Raw genomic sequence first — 20396 nt, forward strand, 5'->3', positions numbered from 1 at the left:
ATCAGCTCTATCTTTTTCACTGAGAAAACAAATACTTAGTTTCGGAGCTTGTAAAAAAAACTCCTTACAGGACTTTACCGCAACTGAGCCAACTGCATCCTGAGCTTTGAACATAGGAGCCTGGAGATTTACAGTGTTGTGGGGAGATCTCTTAGTATTCTAAACATAATATTTAAATGTAAATTGTACCACAATTTCTCGTATTACATACGTTTTATCAAGCAAATTCGAGTAATGCAGTCGGGTCTGATGAACTGACGTCGAAGGCTGGATCCTGCCCGCAGGTCGTAGCTTGTTGATCGCTGCACAAACTCATCACAAATTTACTGTTTTATCTTCCTTGATTGGTTCGTGAAAATCGTTGCCTTAAGACAACAGAGATAGCAAAATTCAGTTTCTCAGTAACTCGTTTCCTTCACGTTGTTAGAGAGGTCGACCAGATAATAACGGTAACTACTGTTATGAATGTTACATCTTCATTACCCTACATCATCACAATCAGCATCGTTACTAGCACCACCACCACCACTAACATCATCATACCATCATAGTCAGCAGCAACAGCTGCAGCAGAAGCAGCAGCAGTAACAGCAGCCATTTGATAGCCATTGCTGGATAAAGGTCTTCTATTTACATTTCTGTGGATAGTGATCTTATCCATACTAATCTAATAATATCTATTCACTTTATATTATGTCAACGTCCCTGTCTTTTCTTATCTTTCGGAATCCACCAAAGAACGCCACCACTCATTCACCTGGTGGCTGCTGCATATTCTCTCTCCCCCCCCCCCCCCCCCCACACACACACACACCACACACCCCTTCCTCACCTCGCTCTCTTGGAACAATTCTCAACATGCATCTGTCCATCGCTCACAGAGCAGCTAACAGATTAAAGGTCCTTGGCTAACAGCTGTAAGTCAAAAACTGTTGATACACAGTAACTGTGTATACCTCTCTATTTCTGTTTAATCAAACTTTTTGTCGCAAGCTACGAGTACAGAATTAACTGTGCACGGCCGAAAACTTTATGCGATCTACATATAAATCCGTACTCTACAAGCCATCTTACGGTGTGTGTCGGAGGGTACTTCCCCGTCGCCCCCCTCTTCACTGTTTCATTAACAGCAACCAGGGTAATCCTAAATCAGGAAATTTGAACCCCGTTCTTCCTGAGTACGAATGTAGTGGGTACATTAGCTGTCTAATGGTTTAGGATAGCCAAGTACATGAATATTGTGAGGACTTCCATGAAGGACCCCAGAGGAAAACATTCATCAGGTACTAAGTGAGTCATATAAGATACAGAGGATTTCACCAAAGCATTATGTTTCGCAGAGTATAAAAAAGAGTGAGAATCCAGTTATGTGACTTATTATCGTTCATTCAACAGTGAAAAGCGATGCTCTGTTTATGTAGCGTAAATAACTTTTTCGTTTAGTGAGCGGTTATTTTAATATACTGTAAGTCGTACATAGTTGACAATGTTTTCATAGTCTCCCTTGTGAATTAATAATAAGCAGATACAAGGTCTGTGGAATAAATAGTTCACTCTGCAGCAATATTTTTGCTTTTGTAAAACTTAATGACGCACCCAGACTGGCACTCGACTACGAAACCCAGCTTTTTGGGCAATGCCGTTCTCAGTTGATCTCACCAGGAACGACTCACTGCCCGCCTCTGACCTTCAACTTTCCAGGAGCTCTCTGTTAGATTCAAGTAACCTCAAACTTCGCCGCATGTCTTACTGGACCTACACATCTGAGAAAAAGGGTATTTTCGGAGAACGGCTTAGATACAGACATGAATAACTGACAAATTTTCTTAATACTTATAACATCCACGATAAATGTCAGTTTGTCCCCCGAAAACACTAGTTAATCGAAGCGGTTATTGGCAGATAACACGCCACGGAAAGATGTGAAGATTTTTAAGTACGGCGCAGGTAGAGTTGAATTCTATATATTACTTACAGTAATGAAACAGCTGAAATTCCCAAACAATGGAATAACTTCGTTGTTCAGCTACCTTACGAGCGTTGTTATACAGTTTTAATTATAACATCCAAAAATAAAGTTACGTAATTAATATTTTATTTGTTTGTAGATACATATCTGCAGTCCTAGTAGACTCTATATGTTGAAATCCCCTCCCCAAATACAGTAGCTCGCCTCTAGAGGAGCCAAAATACACTGGCGAGCCAAATATTATGACGACTGCTCACCGCGAGGTGTATGATGCCTGGTGGGGCTGAGGACACGTGAAGCGGTGAGAGAAGTACCGGGTGATCAAAAAGTCAGTATAAATTTGAAAACTTAATAAACCACGGAATAATCTAAATAGAGAGGTAAAAATTGACACACATGCTTGGAATGACATGGGGTTTTATTAGAAGAAGCAAAAAACAAAATTCACAAAATGTCCAACAGATGGCGCTGGACAGCAAAACGTCAGTGACTGCACATGACAATCGTGTATAAAAGGAGCTGTAATGAGACAGAGAATCTCACCCTCGACCGTCGCCTCTCCTGGACCCCCCCATCTCCAGACAATCCAAGCCAAGGCACGCTCCCGACTCCGTCTCCTCAAGCTCCTTTCCGGCCGTACGTGGGGTCTGGACCCTTCCACCGTACTCCACACCTATAAATCCCTCATCCGCCCTATCCTTTGTTACGCCCATCCGGCCTGGATCTTCGCCCCCCCTACCTTTTATAAATCCCTTCAAATCCTTGAACGCCATGCTCTCCGCCTCGCCTATCGCATCCGTCTCCCCTCCCCCACGCGGATCCTGTACGATCTCATTCCGTTCCCCCACCTCCTCCTTTTCCTTGAAAGGATACAGATCCTGTACACCTCCCGTAAACTCGATCCTCCTCACCCGCTTGTCTCTCCCATCCTCTCCCACCCCCGCCCGCTACCGCGCCTGTATTCCCACGTCCCACCCGGTCTCCATCTCACCACCCTCCTTACCCTCTCCCAAGGTGGCTTCCGCCAGCTCCCCCTCCTTGATGATGCCCTCCTCCCCTCCGTCTACCGCTCCTACCAACTCTGATCCTCCCTCCCTCTTCCTGTGTTTAATCCTTTGGGCACCCTCCCTCCTGGGCACCCTCCCTCCCTCCTCCATTTCTCCCCACTCCTCCCCTGGGCTTCCCCTCTCTGTCCCTCTACTCCTCCTCCCATCTCCTCAGCCATTGGCATCTTTGTTCTCCCCTCTCCACCCCCCCCCCCTCACCCTTCTACCCCTCTTGGCAGGTCCCCGGACTCGCACACGCTACGTGGACTTTCGCGCGCCGGAGATCATCGCCATCAGTGTCTCGTGTGTGCCGTCGTGTTTAGTGTTCAGTGTTCACCGTTTCATTCCATCGTTCACCTGTGCCATCGCCATCTTCAGTGTTTGTGCGGCGTGTCAACAGTTTGCAGTGTGGTTTATCGTCGAGTGTGAACGGCTCCGTATTTGTCTTTATGTGTCTACTGTTTTATTGCCCACCGTTCTGTAACTTATGTGTATTCTTCCTGTTTTTTTTCTCATTGTGTATTCTATGGCTGAAGAGCAGCGTACAATGCTGCTGACAGCCTGCCTGTAGTACAGCTTTCAAAATAACAATAAAGAAAAGAAAAAAAAGAGAGAGAATCAGATGCGCCAGAGTCGCAGCATGTTGACGTTACCTGAAAAGGCGCTTTTAGTGAAGTTGTATTATCAGAATGGGGAATGTGCTAGTTCAGCGTTACGGTCCTATCGCCATAGGAAGGAGATTCGAACGGGTAAAGGTCCGTCGACAAATGCAGCTGTGGCGAGAATGATTTCGAAGTTCGAAGCCACGGGTTGTTTAGACGATAGACCGCGTAGTGGCCGACCGAGCACAAGGCGTAATGCTGCTGAGACAGTTCTGGAAGAAATGGAGACTGTAACGGGTTCGTCTATGCACGGGGAAGTCAGCGCTCGTGCAGTCGAACGTCGCACCGGGATTACATACACTACTGTTTGGTTGGCACTGAGGTGTACCCTCCGAAACTATCCGTACAAAATCCATCGGCATCATGAACTGTTACCTGGCGATTTAGTGAAGCGGAGGGCATTTGCGGTGTGGGCGTTTCAAAAGATGGCGGAAGATGACGATTGATTGAGTAACGTGTTGTGGACCAACAAAACTCATTTCACGCTCCGAGGGTCGGTCAACGCCCACAACTGGAGAATTTGGGCTACCGAAAATCCTAGAAACGTCGTGGAAACTCCATTGCACGACGAGAAAGTCACGGTATGGGTTGGATTTACCACATCTACCGTTATCGGGCCTTTTTTCTTCGAGGAAATGCGTGATTCTGGTTTTGTAGCTGCTACCGTGACGGGTGAGAGGTACGCCGATATGTTACAGAATCGCATCATCCCCAGCCTGGCTGATAAACACCTGCTGGAACGTACGATGTTTATGCAGGATGGCGCTCCACTGCATACTGCTAGACGCGTGAAAGATCTCTTGCGCGCGTCGTTTGGTGATGATCGTGTGCTCAGCCGCCACTTTCGTCATGCTTGGCCTCCCAGGTCCCCAGACCTCAGTCCGTGCGATTATTGGCTTGGGGTTACCTGAAGTCGCAAGTGTATCGTGATCGACCGACATCTCTAGGGATGCTGAAAGACAACATCCGACGCCAATGCCTCTCCATAACTCCGGACATGCTTTACAGTGCTGTTCACAACATTATTCCTCGACTACAGCTATTGTTGAGGAATGATGGTGGACATATTGAGCATTTCCTGTAAAGAACATCATCTTTGCTTTGTCTTACTTTGTTATGCTAATTATAGCTATTCTGATCAGATGAAGCGCCATCTGTCGGACATTTTTTTGTAATTTTGTATTTTTTGGTTCTAATAAAACTCCATGTCATTCCAAGCATGTGTGTCAATTTGTACCTCTCTATCTACATTATTCCGTGATTTAGTCAGTTTTGCCGGCCGGAGTGGCCGAGCGGTTAAAGGCGCTACAGTCTGGAACCGCACGACCGCTACGGTCGCAGGTTCGAATCCTGCCTCGGGCATGGATGTGTGTGATGTCCTTAGGTTAGTTAGGTTTAATTAGTTCTAAGTTCTAGGGGACTTATGACCACAGCAGTTGAGTCCCATAGTGCTCAGAGCCATTTGAACCATTTATTCAGTTTTCAAATTTATACCGACTTTTTGATCACCCGGTATATGAGCGGATCACAGACGAATGGGAATTGATTTGACTGAAGATAAGTGACGCAAAGCAGGGAAACGGTGAAGCTGGTTCGCCGTTCGATTGATACTGTCTCGAACATACACTCCTGGAAATTGAAATAAGAACACCGTGAATTCATTGTCCCAGGAAGGGGAAACTTTATTGACACATTCCTGGGGTCAGATACATCACATGATCACACTGACAGAACCACAGGCACATAGACACAGGCAACAGAGCATGCACAATGTCGGCACTAGTACAGTGTATATCCACCTTTCGCAGCAATGCAGGCTGCTATTCTCCCATGGAGACGATCGTAGAGATGCTGGATGTAGTCCTGTGGAACGGCTTGCCATGCCATTTCCACCTGGCGCCTCAGTTGGACCAGCGTTCGTGCTGGACGTGCAGACCGCGTGAGACGACGCTTCATCCAGTCCCAAACATGCTCAATGGGGGACAGATCCGGAGATCTTGCTGGCCAGGGTAGTTGACTTACACCTTCTAGAGCACGTTGGGTGGCACGGGATACATGCGGACGTGCATTGTCCTGTTGGAACAGCAAGTTCCCTTGCCGGTCTAGGAATGGTAGAACGATGGGTTCGATGACGGTTTGGATGTACCGTGCACTATTCAGTGTCCCCTCGACGATCACCAGTGGTGTACGGCCAGTGTAGGAGATCGCTCCCCACACCATGATGCCGGGTGTTGGCCCTGTGTGCCTCGGTCGTATGCAGTCCTGATTGTGGCGCTCACCTGCATGCACGGCGCCAAACACGCATACGACCATCATTGGCACCAAGGCAGAAGCGACTCTCATCGCTGAAGACGACACGTCTCCATTCGTCCCTCCATTCACGCCTGTCGCGACACCACTGGAGGCGGGCTGCACGATGTTGGGGCGTGAGCGGAAGACGGCCTAACGGTGTGCGGGACCGTAGCCCAGCTTCATGGAGATGGTTGCGAATGGTCCTCGCCGATACCCCAGGAGCAACAGTGTCCCTAATTTGCTGGGAAGTGGCGGTGCGGTCCCCTACGGCACTGCGTAGGATCCTACGGTCTTGGCGTGCATCCGTGCGTCGCTGCGGTTCGGTCCCAGGTCGACGGGCACGTGCACCTTCCGCCGACCACTGGCGACAACATCGATGTACTGTGGAGACCTCACGCCCCACGTGTTGAGCAATTCGGCGGTACGTCCACCCGGCCTCCCGCATGCCCACTATACGCCCTCGCTCAAAGTTCGTCAACTGCACATACGGTTCACGTCCACGCTGTCGCGGCATGCTACCAGTGTTAAAGACTGCGATGGAGCTCCGTAGGCCACGCAAACTGGCTGACACTGACGGCGGCGGTGCACAAATGCTGCGCAGCTAGCGCCATTCGACGGCCAACACCGCGGTTCCTGGTGTGTCCGCTGTGCCGTGCGTGTGATCATTGCTTGTACAGCCCTCTCGCAGTGTCCGGAGCAAGTATGGTGGGTCTGACACACCGGTGTCAATGTGTTCTTTTTTCCATTTCCAGGAGTGTATATGGCAAGCGGTTGACGAATGCTGGAACCACGAATAGGCGACAAAAGTTGGACGTCCATACCTCATCACAGAACGTAGGGATCGGAAATACGCCTTGTCTTTAAAACGGGACAGGCAGCGATCTGTGGCAGATCTGACGACAGAGTACAGTGCTGGCGCAGACACGAGTGTTTTGGGACACATCGTTCAGCGCACATGGTGTTTCGCAGCAGAGGTTTCCTGCGCATTCCCTTGTTAACGTAACAACATCGTCAGTTATGATTACAGTGGTCACGGGATTATCGACACTGCATTGGGCATCAGTGGAGTCGGGTCGCCTGGTCGGATGAATCCCGTGTATTGTTAAACCAGACCGATAGTCGTATCCAGGTACTCCGTCATCCAGGCGAACGGCTGCTCGAAACAAGTAGAAAAAAAGGACGGAGGCCGGTGGGAGCGATATTACGCTACTGGCCATTAAAATTGCTACACCAAGAAGAAATGCAGGTGATAAAGGGTATTCAATGGACAAATATATTATACTAGAACTGACATGTGATTACATTTTCACGCAATTTGGATGCATAGATCCTGAGAAATCAGTACCCTGAACAACCACCTCTGGCCGTAATAACGGCCTTGATACGCCTGGGCATTGAGTCAAACAGAGCTTGGATGGCGTGTACACGTAAAGCTGCCTATGCCGCTTCAACACGATACCAAAGTTCATAAAGAGTAGTGACTGGCTTATTGTGACGAGCCAGTTGCTCGGCCACCATTGACCAGACGTTTTCAGTTGGTAACAGATACGGAGAATGTACTGGCCAGGGCAGCAGTCGAACATTTTCTGTATCCAGAAAGGTCCGTACTGGACCTGCAACATGCGGTCGTGCGTTATCCTGCTGAAGGGATCGAATGAAGGGTAGAGCCACGGGTCGTAACACATCTCCAACCAATCACGCCGGGTTATACGCCAGTATGGCGATGACGAATACACGCTTCCAATGTGCGTTCACCGCAATGTCGCCAAACACGGATGCGACCATCATGATGCTGTAAACAAAACCTGGATTCATCCGAAAAAATGACGTTTTGCCATTCGTGCACCCATGTTCGTCGCTGAGTACACCATCGCAGGCGCTCCTGTCTGTGGTGCCGCGTCAAGGGTAACGGCAGCCATGGTCTCCGAGCTGATAGTGGATGATGCTGCAAATGTCGAACTGTTCGTGCAAATGGTTGTTGTCTTGTAAACGTCCCCATCTGTTGACTCAGGGATCGAGACGTGGCTGCACGATCCGTTACAGCTATGCGAATAAGATGCCTGTCATCTCGACTGCTAGTGATATGGGGCCGTTGGGATCCAGCACGGCGTTCCGTAGTACCGTCCTGAACCCACCGATTTCATATTCTGCTAACAGTGATTGGATCTCGACCAACGCGAGCAGCAATGTCGCCATACGATAAACCGCAATCGCGATAGGCTACAATCTGACCTTTATCGAAGTCGGAAACGTGATGGTACGCATTTCACAACAACGTTTCACCAGGCAACGTCGGTCAACTGCTGTTTGTGTATGAGAAATCGGTTGAAAACTTTCCTCATGCCAGCACGTTGTAGGTGTCGCCACCGGCGCCAGCCTTGTGTGAATGCTCTGAAAAGCTAATCATTTGCATATCACAGCATCTTCTTCCTGTCGTTTAAATTTCGCGTCTGTAGCACGTCATCTTCGTGGTGTAGCAATTTTAATGGATAATATTGTATGTTATGGGGGACATTCACCTAGTCTTCCATGGGATCTGAGGTAGTAATCGAAGGCACCATCACTGTTGTGGACTACGTGAACATTATTAGGGACTACCTGTAATCCCTTATACTTGATGTTTTCCTCAACAGCAATGGCATTTTCCAGCGGGATAAATATCCGTGTCACAAGGGCAGAATCGTGCTGCCCTGCTTTGAGGAGCATGATAGTGAACTCACATTGATGTCTTGGCCATCAGATTAGGCTTATCTGAATCCGATGAAACCCAACTAGAACACTATCGGCCGCCAGCTCCGCGCCCGCAAACCAACCGCCCGCAAATTATGGGAAGTGTGTGGCCTGTGCGTAGGCACCTAAAACCACGAACCTCTGGAAACCTATCAAGTGCTTTTCGAATCTATGGCACGCAGAATCGCTGCTGAAGTGCGTTCAGAAGTGGACCAACACGCTTTTCAGTAGGTTATCATTACGTTTTGGCTCATCAGGGTAAAAAAGCACAGGGGATCCATTAAATGGAGTGAAAGCAGATAACAACAAATTGCCCTTGGTTAAGAGAAATAATCAAGGAAACATGTGATCTTACGAGTCTTCTAGGATTCATTCCCTCAAATGGTTCAAATGGCTCTAAGCACTATGGGACTTAACATCTGAGGTCATTAGTCCCCTAGACTTAGAACTACTTAAACCTAAGTAACCTAAAGACATCACACACATCCATGCCCGAGGCAGGATTCGAACCTGCGACCGTAGTAGTAGCGCGGTTCCAGACTGAAGCGCCCAGAACCGCCCGGCCACAACTACCGGCCACAATACAAGGCAGAACTGTTGGAAACACATTGTTTTAAATCATGAGCATAATCGTTGTGACATAAGATTCACCAAGTTAATTATTGGGTAACTTTATTAGTGTGCTCGAAGTCACAAACTTAAAAAAAAATTACTGTCAAAACGGCACACTGAAACAAACCAGTGTCATTTCCGTACACGATTTACGAGCAAACTCACGAAGTGGCAACAAATTAATGGCTCAACTGCCACTTAGACACTACTGGTGGAATTGTTCACATTGGTTGCCATCCTCTTGACGCCAAACTCTTGTTCACTTTACTTAACACCATAACTGTTATTGCTGCACAGGTCCTCTGATGCTTTCCTGCAGTGCTGGAGACCTGTTTCTGTACACTACAGATCGGAAATCTCCCCAGGCAAAGAAGTCAACTGGTTCCGGACGGAAGCTCCTAGAACCGCTCGGATTATCGTTACATTCTATGAACTTTCACTTACGTGCTGGCAGATTCCAACTGTATCTAATGCTAGCCCTAAAGAGATTGTTGCTACCATATCATGTATATCATGTATGAACGACGCCTTTTGTTCAATACCACTGCGGGCACCAGACCTGGAGCCTTAAACTAAACACTACAAAGTCACAGGCGATGCTCCGAAAGATCATTACTGACCATTTTCGTGAAACATTTTCTCACATACTCCTTGATGGTAACCAGTATCCCGATCTAAACTGCAAAGAGAAAACTGTCACAGCATTTAAGAAATAACTGTCTTGCTAATATGCTATTAAAAAATAGAAAAAAGTATTTCCCCCTAAAATGAAACAAAAAAATAATGCAATCTTTAGTTCTGCCTAATCTGTACGCCTTTGATATATTTCAACGCAGCATAACCTGCGGAAAGTAGAGTCGACTCGAGCTAGCCACGAATGATTTAGACCTACGCACAGCATTTGGTAGTTTAATCAAATCAGTCTGTACTACGTTCATTTAGGGTGGATGCAACTGGACATGTGATATGATTTTCATACGCCCTGTTTTCTTGATCGGTTTCTTAGTTACTGGTGTCCTAAATACCTCTCCTTGCATAGCAAATGCCCTTTATAATTATATGAGAAATGAAAATGATTATATGGCGTTATAGGCCAGGAGACCTAGTCTGTTGTTCGCTAGCGTGGTGCAAGTCTATTTGACATCACTTGGGTGACTTGAGCGTCTTTGTGATGCAGATGAGATGAAATGATGGAAACAACATAAACACGAAGTCTACGAGCGAAGATGATCTCCGACCTGACCGGGAATCAAACGCGGGACAAACGCAACTTAAAGGCGATGACGCTAAGAACTGCGCCACAAGCTACAGATATAATTCCGTAACTGCAGTGCAAGATCTGGTGCGTCCAGTGTTTTGGCTGTGCCTATGCAGATACTAAAACTTCCTCCATTTCAGCTGACGGCTCGGGAACGACTACCCAATAATCTGCGAATGACCCAAAACCACTCTGCGTGCTAGAGGAGATTAAAGCTTCATCTTGTACCATGGATTTAGTTTACCTTTCACTATATTGCAGTTGTGTTCTTTCAGTCCAACAGTGAATCAGTATTAGAGTTGAACTATCAACGTTATCCTGACTTTCCTCAACCATTATCTGTTTCGTTTTTCTTTGCTCGTCTCATCTGCTAACTTTACCCTATTATCTCTCGTTCCTCGCTGGACCAGACAACTTCTACTGCCGATTAAATTTACTCTGTACTGCTCCGACGCATTTCCTATACAGTTGCCAAATCTTGAGTATAGCTGTTCCCGTAGTAAACAGGACTAGAGCTAAGAAGAAAAGTTCAGTAAGTAATGCAACGTATTTTTTTTCTGAAATGAAGTTGATTTTATTGAAGATCCCAATACACCACATTATTCACCACTACATTGGCTACAAACACTATTTTCAACACAATCTTCGTTCAATGCGACGACCTTACCCCACCTTACTGGGAGGGCCATTAAGCTTCGATAGTACTACTCTACTGGTCGACGTCGGAGACAAACGTCTTGCTGCATCAACAACATAGCCATCATCCACCAAGTGCTTCCCGCGGAGTGTAACCGTCATTGTTCGAAATAGATGGAAGTCGGAAGGTGCGAGATCCGGGCTGTATGAGGAAGAACAGCCCAATGAAGTTTCGTGAGCTCCTCTCGTGTGCGCAGACTTGTGTGAGACCTTGCGTTGTCATGAAGAAGGAGGAATTCGTTTGCATTTTTGTGGCGACGAACCCGCTGAACTAGTCTCTTCAGTTTCCTGACAGTAGCTCAGTACACTTCAGATTTGAACGTTGCACCCTCAGGGAGGATATCAAACAGAATGACCCCTTTAAAGTCCCAGAAAACCGTCGCTATTACTTTACCTGTTGAGGGTGAGGCTTTTAACTTATTCTTCGGAGGAGACCGTAGTGAGGCACCACTCCATAAACTGCCGTTTTGTTTCCTGTTCGAAGTGATGAACCCATATTTCATCCCCTGTGACGATATTCGACAAAAACTGTCACACCAGCCTCGTAATGCGCATGCAATTCTTCACAGGTGGTCCTTCGTTGCTTGTTATGATCTTCTGTTAAGCAGATAGGAAACCAGTGGGCACAAGACACGCCTTTGAGTACAACAACTGATGGACGAGTGTGTCAGCACTACCAATAGAGACGTTCAGTTGTGCAGCAAGGTGTTTAACTGTCACCTGTTGATCACCTCGAATCAGAGTGTCCGCACGTACCAGAATTGCTAGAGTCACGACTGTGACATTGTTGCAATGATAACTGAGGCCTTAGTCAGCGACTAACCGTTCTTTTGTTCACTGACAGGTCTCCATAGACGTTCTGTGAGCGATGCTCCGGTTTTCCGCCAACAGAAACTCAATGGCAACTCTGTGCTTGGAACGCACCTCCAGTACAGACGCCATTTTGAATGCTACGTATTACGCTGCCACCAATCGAAACTTCATGGAACTATAGAGGCTCCAGCGGGAATATTCTATGGCGTCTCGCAAAGAATTCCGCATTTTTGTAACTTAAACGGGCCGAGAAAAAAAAGTGTTGTATTACTTATTGAAAGTTGCTCGTATTATTTCTGAGTACAGCTCATATGATATGTATTCGTCAACTTCGTAAAGATACCTGGTTATAAGAGAGGAGCTGCAAGCAAGTTGAAGCATGTGCATAAATAAATAAATAGATAATTTTTTTTTCAAAATGCATCGTTATCTCTCTAGTCGAAAGTGAGTTACTGAGAAAATCCCCGACAGGCTACGATGTCGATTTCCTATCCGTCGCTCCGTTGTAACTGTGAGAAAGTTTCTGACGCTACAGGAGATGCGCGTGCCTATTTGCAGGACGGGTTCGGTCGGCCTGCGTGGCCATTCGTGCCCGTGACGGAGCCGTTCCTGGGCCGCAACATCTCGTTCGTGCCGCAGCCCGTCACCGACATGGTCCAGGCCCTGGGCAGGCGCAAGCTGCAGGACCAGCCGCCCTGGCTCATCGGCACCACCAGCCACGAGGGGCTCCAGCAGGCGCTGGGTGAGTGTCGCCCTCAGCACGAGGCGCAGGTGTTACGAAGTAAGACGCACTAGGGTGTATATTTGTGTTAGAGTGACAGTACACGTAAGGTTCCTGTTGGAAGTCCTTTACACGTCGCATAAACTGTATGTATATTAACTCCTACCTGGAATATTGCGTAGATGATTGTCCCTCCTCCGCCGGCCAGAGTAGCCCAGCGGCTCTAGGCGTTTCAGTCTGGAACCGCGCGACCGCTACGGTCGCAGGTTCGAATCCTGCCTCCGGCATGGATGTGTGTGATGTCCTTAGGTTAGTTAGGTTTAAGTAGTTCAAAGTTCTAGGGGACTGATGACCTCAGCTGTTAAGTCCCATAGTGCTCTGAGCCATTTGACCATTTTTTTTTGTCCCTCCTTCGCAGTAGGTAGCGCAGGTCGCTGGCACGTGGCGCTGATGATACTGTATGTTGTAAAGTCATACCAAGAGGAGTCTGGCAAGGACCTGACTATTCGCTGTTAAATAACGTCATAAATCACTTTGGTGCTGGATATTAGTCCAGGTGTACTCCGGACTTCACTGTACGTAGATGTTGTACCATTTTCCTAAATCCAACACATAAATGAAATGACACACTACGATCGTACAAACATTAATACACACTCACGACCAAGTCTCTCAACATCATCGCGATTGGATTGCAATTTATCAAATGGTTCAAATGGCTCTGAGCACTATGGGACTTAACATGTGAGGTAATCAGTTCCCTAGAACTTACAACTACTTAAACCTAACTAACCTAAGGACATCATACACATCCATGCCCGAGGCAGGATTCGAACCTGCGACCATAGCGGTCGCGCGGTTCCAGACTGTAGCGCCTAGAACTGCTCGGCCACTCTGGCCGGTTGCAATTTATAGCGTCGTCTTTTAATATTTAACTGTTCTTTAGAAGTCTGTGACGGTTCGGCATGCATCCGTCAGCACCGTATGCCCCTCGACTCACTATTGCCCCGCAACCGAGTTCTTGGCCTGCTAGCCGCAAAAAGAATCCTCTCCACCAATCAGGGTCTGGGATTCGCTTTGCTTCCGTATATTGTAGGACTCTTCTCAGCCAGTGAGACACGAACACTCAGTTCTACATCACCTGGCTGTCAGGTGTACGGTGCCACATCACTGATAATTACGTCAGCCCAATCTACAGCCACTCAAAAGTGATACCACTGATCAGCATTTCGCAGTCTTAAGCATAGAATATTATGTGCTACATATGCAGTATGCAGTATATTACAGTAGAATGGTATGTCTAAACAAGCCTGCACCTCGTAAGTCACAGTGCTCCTTGCACTCTACTTCCCAGATGGAACTCTGTTTCCAAAGGGGCTGTCATTCCATCAGTTTCTTCCCAAAGCTGTTCTGAAACCCCGAGACGGGAGCCATCACGGCTGATGCCACAGCTGTACATTATACTGTAAGGTAGGGCAGCTGGCTACTGATCACAACGCCTGGTTCCCATTATCTGTTACATCTGACCTAGTGTCAGAGACACACAGGTAAAGTTGCACTCTGATTCCTACAGGGCAGTCGACTCGACATTGGAGAATTCTTTTGTCGAGGCTACGTAATGAGGAGATCCATCTATTTAGCAGAATGATTGTAGTGGATAACATTCTGAAGAATATGTGAGTACAATTCCCGGTAGTCCCAAGAGTTTATTCTTTTTGGGACGATTGGAACGAGGTGAAATCAGCATCACGAGATCAATTGAAAATGAAGTCGCTGCTTCGAGAACCGAACACTGACAAGAGTTGGTAGAATGATGTATTGACCAAATGCTCCTAATATTGCATCCAGTGACATAGTGGCGAAAGGTCGACTTCGTTTATCGAGAGAATTTTACGATAGTGTGGTTCATCTGTAAAGGAGACCGCATTTCCGACGATAATGCGATCTACTCTTGAGTACTGATCGAGTCTTTCGGGGACATTGAAGCAATTGAGAGGCGAGCCCATAGAGTTGTTACCAGTACGTTCGAACAACACGCAAGAGTTACGGAGATGCTTCGGGAAGTCAAATAAGAATACTCGGAGGGAAGGAGACGCTCTTTTCGCGGAATACTACTGAGAAAATTTACAAAATTGGCATCTGAAGCTGACTGCAGAATGATCCAACTGCCGCAAACATACATTTCACGCAAGGACCATGAACATAAGACACGAGAAATTGGCGCTCATACGGAGGCATACAGATAGCTGTCTTTCCGCCGCTTTGTTTGCGGAGGACGACGGTTCAATCCCGCGTCCGGCCATCCTGATTTAGGTTTTCCGTGATTTCCCTAAATCGCTCCAGGCAAATGGCGGGATGTTTCCTCTGAAAGGGCACGGCCGACTTCCTTCCTCTTCCTTCCCTAATCCGATGAGACCGATGACCACGCTGTCTGGTCTCCTCCCACAAAAACAACAACAACTTTGTTTGCGAGTGGAACTGGGAAGGAAGCTAGTGGTGTTACAGTGTACCCTCCGCCACGCACCGTATGGTGGCTTGTGGAATCTGTATGTAGATATAGATGCAGGTGTAGAGCAGCGCGTGATCTCCAGGGCCTGAACAGGGAATTACATTTTAAGATAATGTCAAGAGCATCCTGTTAGGAAAACACGATTCTTTAACGAAGTCATTGTAATGTTTTGCAAGGTAGCTCAGTGCAGACGTTAGTTCACCTGCGCGTAACCTGTGCTTACATACCACACAGAAGAGCTCAGGATTATATGTAGAGCAGGCACCAACCACTTCCGTAGTGACGTACATGCTTGACTGTCCCTGCAGTGAGTGGCTGATGAAATCGTGAGGAGGTCAGGACGCGGACCGCCGTTCGTCTTCTACATCTACATTTATACTCCGCAAGCCACCCAACGGTGTGTGGCGGAGGGTGCACTCAGTCTGTCCAGATTCGCGAATGTTGCCTGCTGAGTGCGTTCATGCCGCATAGCTGCTATTGCAGGATACCACGCCAAATTTAGTTCGTAGCCCTCATCCCTGTTGACCAGATCGTCATGGAGCCTTATCTAGATTGTTACATTTACGACGCTTACACAAGCCGTTAGCTCGGCACAACATTTTTGTTTTCTCAAACTCGAACGTTTGTTCCTCGTTGAGGCTATGTTCTACCACTACTGATTTATCTTTATGCCCCAGAAGTACGCATGTAATGTGCTCCTTGCTGCGTTGCCATGTGCTAGGTGTTTGCCCGATTTATTGGTTCTCACTCTCGCAAGGGACACTACATACATATACTGGTTTTTCCAGTTGTAGTTCGTCCTTTACCGAGTCAACCGTATCTTTCGATTTTCCTGGTGGTCGAAAGATGGTCTTGATGTCGTCTCTTCCAAGAATTCTCTCAGTTTTTGCTAAGGGAGGCTCAACACACTGTACAAAGGCGAGTTTCTCTTCCGCTTTCTCTACCTCTTCTTTGCGGACGGCCGTATAAATCGTTTTCTCTAGTGCGCGTCTAATGTGTGGTTCGCTGTACCCATTTTGGCGAAACTCATCTTTAAGGTGTTGAAGCACAGCTGGAAAGCTGTTTTTGTCGCAAATGGAACGTGCCATGTGTACTAGAATCGTTACCGAATCCGTGCACCACCTCGCCTGATGATGACAGCGCGTTGCAAAAGTGGCTGTAAGCACTATGGGTCTTAACATCTGAGGTCATCAGTCCCCTAGACTTAGAAGTACTTAAACCTAACTAACCTAAGGACATCACACAAATCCATGCACGAGGCAGGATTCGAACCTGCGACCGTAGCAGCAGCGCGGTTCCGGACTGAAGCGCCTAGAACCGCTCGGCCACATAGGCCGGCAGCGCGTTGCACAAAGGTACAGATCCGTGTGAGCCTTCTATCTGTAGACTGCGTGTTCCAGTTTACCGTATGCTTTTATTCTTATTAAATGTCCAAAAATGTATGTCTTGATGGATGCTGTTCAGATCGTCCAGGAACTCGTTCTGGGCCTTTTTGCCATGTTACCACACAACGAAGGTATCTTCGACGTTACAGAAGAAGTATTTATGTTTCAGTTGTGCAGTTTTTTTAGTGCTATCCCCTCGAAGAGCGCCATATAGAAACTGGCAATTGCGAGAGCAAGTGGTGAGTCTATGGCTACTCCATCGATTTATTCATAGAACTTTCCACCACGTTTGAAGTAGGCTGTGGTGAGTACACACTCAAACACCTTTACCCTTTGCGGCTCAAAATGATGTGCTAAGAGTACCGAGGTGTCTTGAAATGCTGCCCGTGTGAAAAGAGATGTTACGTCGAAGCTCACCAGCGAACCATCCTTCTGCAGTTGCACCTCCTTCAGTACGGCCACATATTGCTCAGAGTTCCTCACGTGATGACTGCAGTGTCCCTCTATGGGTTTTAGAAGTGAGGCTAGACAGTTGCCCATTCCATATGTAGGTGCATTAATTAAGTTAACGTCGCAGAATTTCGACGCAGCCACCAGGACGAAAAAAAAAAAAAAAACGATTCAAATGGCTCTGAGCGCGATGGGACTTAACATCTTAGGTCATCAGTCCCCTAGAACTTAGAACTACTTAAACCTAACTAACCTAAGGACATCACACACATCCATGCCCGAGGCAGGATTCGAACCTGCGACCGTAGCGGTCACGGGGTTCCAGACTGAAGCGCCTAGAACCGCTCAGCCACACCGGCTGGCGCCACCAGGACGGAAAGCCGAAAAGGTTTCATCAGCAGTATAGGCCGGGAAAGTCTACCCTCACATACAAGATTAGGTCAGTTCTTCAGTGAAGTTACAATCCAATTTCAAATAGATTATTTAACATCATAAATATTTTCCTATTTGTACAAAATTAAACAATTAGTATCTCTGACAAAAGTTTTCGACAACTGCAACAAACAATTAATTTCAACATCACTACACTTTTTATTCTAAACTACTCGTTAACAGGGAGTTGTGTCTTACAGGTATGTCATAGTAACAAGTTCCAGTGCCCTCTACCCTAGTGATGTAATATCGGTAGCACTCGGCAGTCCTTGAATTTCTTCAGTTTATCTATTTGGTTTATTGGTTATAATATTTCACAAAAAGTTTTTAAACTGTTCTTTTGCATTCAGAGGCTCTTCCTTTTGTATACACTCCGCATCCTGCTGTAAAGTGCATGGCGGAGCATATTTCGTACCAGTATTGGCGAGTATCTGCCCTACGCAATAACGTGTTGAGTGAGGGGAAAATGACTGTCTATATGCGTCCTTATGTTTCCTAATATCTCTTATTCTAGTGACAACCATGCGAAATGTACGATGCTGTCAGTAGATTGGTCATGCAATCTTCCCCGAATACAAGAGTTTGAATTTATCCAACATGGTTCCGCAAAAAGTTCACTGCTTTTTCCCTTGTTGTGTCTTATTTTGCTAACTTCTCTTTGAATGGGAACCAACTTCCAAGTCGATGCTGCTTGAATGGTTACTGCTCTATTCAAGACACATCTCTGTTCGTGAACTGTTAATAAATTTCGTTACTTGAAATTAATAAACCAATGAATTTTACGAAAATAAGAAACCAATTGTGACATAACTGTCAATGCCTTATAATTGCTTTCTGCCTAGATATTATTCCCACGTTTAAAAATGTAGAGCAGCCGCGCGGAGTGGCCGCGTGGTTAGAGGTGCCATGTAATTGATTGCGCGTCCTCTCCCGCTGGAGTTTCGAATCCTCCCTCGGGCATGGGTATGTGTGTTGTTCTTAGCATAAGTTAGTTTAAATTAGTTTAAGTAGTGTGTAAGTCTAGGGACCGATGACCTCAGCAGTTTGGTCCCTTAGTAATTCACGAACATTTGAACATTTTTGAATGTAGAGCAGAGGGGATTACGTGAACCTTAAAGAGTTAATTGGTCCTTCATTACGTATTCTTTACATTTAACGTACACTTCACGTTTTTCAATGCTTTTTATACACTGAGGTATCAAAAGCCATGGGATACCTTTTAATATCGTATTGGACGTCCATTTTCCTGGCGTAGTGCTGAAACTCAACGTGCACGGACTCAAGAAGCCGTTTGAAGTTCCCTGCTGAAATATTAAGCCATATTTAGATATCTATAAATGCGAAAGTGCTACCGGTGCAGGATTTTGTGCTCGAATTCACCTCTCGATTATATTCCATAAATGTTCGATAGGATTCATTCCGGGCCCTGGCGTAGTGCTGAAACTCAACGTGCACGGACTCAAGAAGCCGTTTGAAGTTCCCTGCTGAAATATTAAGCCATATTTAGATATCTATAAATGCGAAAGTGCTACCGGTGCAGGATTTTGTGCTCGAATTCACCTCTCGATTATATTCCATAAATGTTCGATAGGATTCATTCCGGGCGATCTGGGTGGCAAAATCATTCGCTCGAATTGTGCAGAATGTTCTTCAGTCCAATCGCTAACAGTTGTGGCCCGGTGACAGGGCACACTGTTATCAATAAAAACTTTACCTTTCTTTGGGAACATGATGTTCATGAATGGCTGAAAATAGCCTGTCTCCAAATAGCCGAACATCACCAACGTGATGTCCATGAATGGCTGCAAATGATCTCCAAGTAGCCGAAAATAACCATTTCCAGCAAATGACCGGTTCGGTCGGTCTAGAGGACAGAGTCCATGAGATGTAAACGCATCCCACATCACTATGGAGCCACCACCAGCTTGCACAGTGCCTTGTTGACAACTTGGATCCATGGCTCCGTAGGGTCTGCACCACACTCGAATCCGACTATCGGCTCTTACCAACTGAAATCGGGACTCATCTGACGAGGCACTATTTTCCAGTCATCTAGGGTCCAGCCGATATGGTTAAGGGTACAAGAGAGGCCATGCTGGCGATGTAGTGATGTCAGCACAGGCACTCGCGTCGGGCGTCTGTTGCCATAACCCATTAACGCCAAATTTCGTCACACTGTTCCAACCGATACGTTCGTCGTAGGTCCCAAAATGATTTCTGCGGTTATTGCACGTAGTTTGGCTTGTGTTTTGCTACTGACAGCTCTATGCAGAGGCCCTACTCTCGGTCGTTAAGTGACGGTCGTAGGCCATTGCGTTGTCGGTGGTGAGAGGTAATGCCTGAAATTTGGTATTTCCCCCGTATCAGAATCTGTGGCCATAATCACATCGGAAAACTTTTCACATGAATGAGTACAGCCCTGCCAAAGCACTGCCCTCTTGTACCTCGTGTATGTGATACTACCGCCGTCTGTATATGTGCATATCGCTATTCCATGACTTTTGTCACCTCAGGTCTGTGGAAAGTACCTGAGACGTAAACATCGTCTTTTCAGTATAATATCGGGGCAGATAAAGGAATGATTGGGTTGTCGTAACAGCGCTCTTAGGAGGCTGCATACTTCTGTTCGTTGGTTGGTAACTGGCAATATTCATTCTGCAAAGAAGACTGCTTGCAATATACTTGCGCGTCCCACCTGAGAATATTGTTCAGTTGAGTGGGATCCTTACCAGATAACGCTAACAGGGAATGTTGCACGTATACAAAGAAGAACGATGACAGGTCTGTAAGACTCACGGAGGAGTCACGGAAATTCTGATAA

At 46.7% G+C, this 20396-nt stretch overlaps 1 protein-coding gene across 1 annotated transcript in view; it reads left to right on the plus strand.

Annotated features, from left to right (window-relative positions):
• LOC126259763 (venom carboxylesterase-6-like) overlaps nt 1-20396 on the plus strand; it is a 152900-nt gene that overhangs the window by 101802 nt on the left and 30702 nt on the right. Inside the window, exon 6 of the mRNA XM_049956763.1 lies at nt 12637-12820. Within this exon, the coding sequence (XP_049812720.1) occupies nt 12637-12820 (184 nt within the window). The remainder of the gene's footprint in view (nt 1-12636; nt 12821-20396) is intronic.

This window comes from Schistocerca nitens, chromosome 5 (assembly GCF_023898315.1).
Source record: "Schistocerca nitens isolate TAMUIC-IGC-003100 chromosome 5, iqSchNite1.1, whole genome shotgun sequence".
Taxonomy (NCBI): Eukaryota; Metazoa; Arthropoda; class Insecta; order Orthoptera; family Acrididae; genus Schistocerca; species Schistocerca nitens.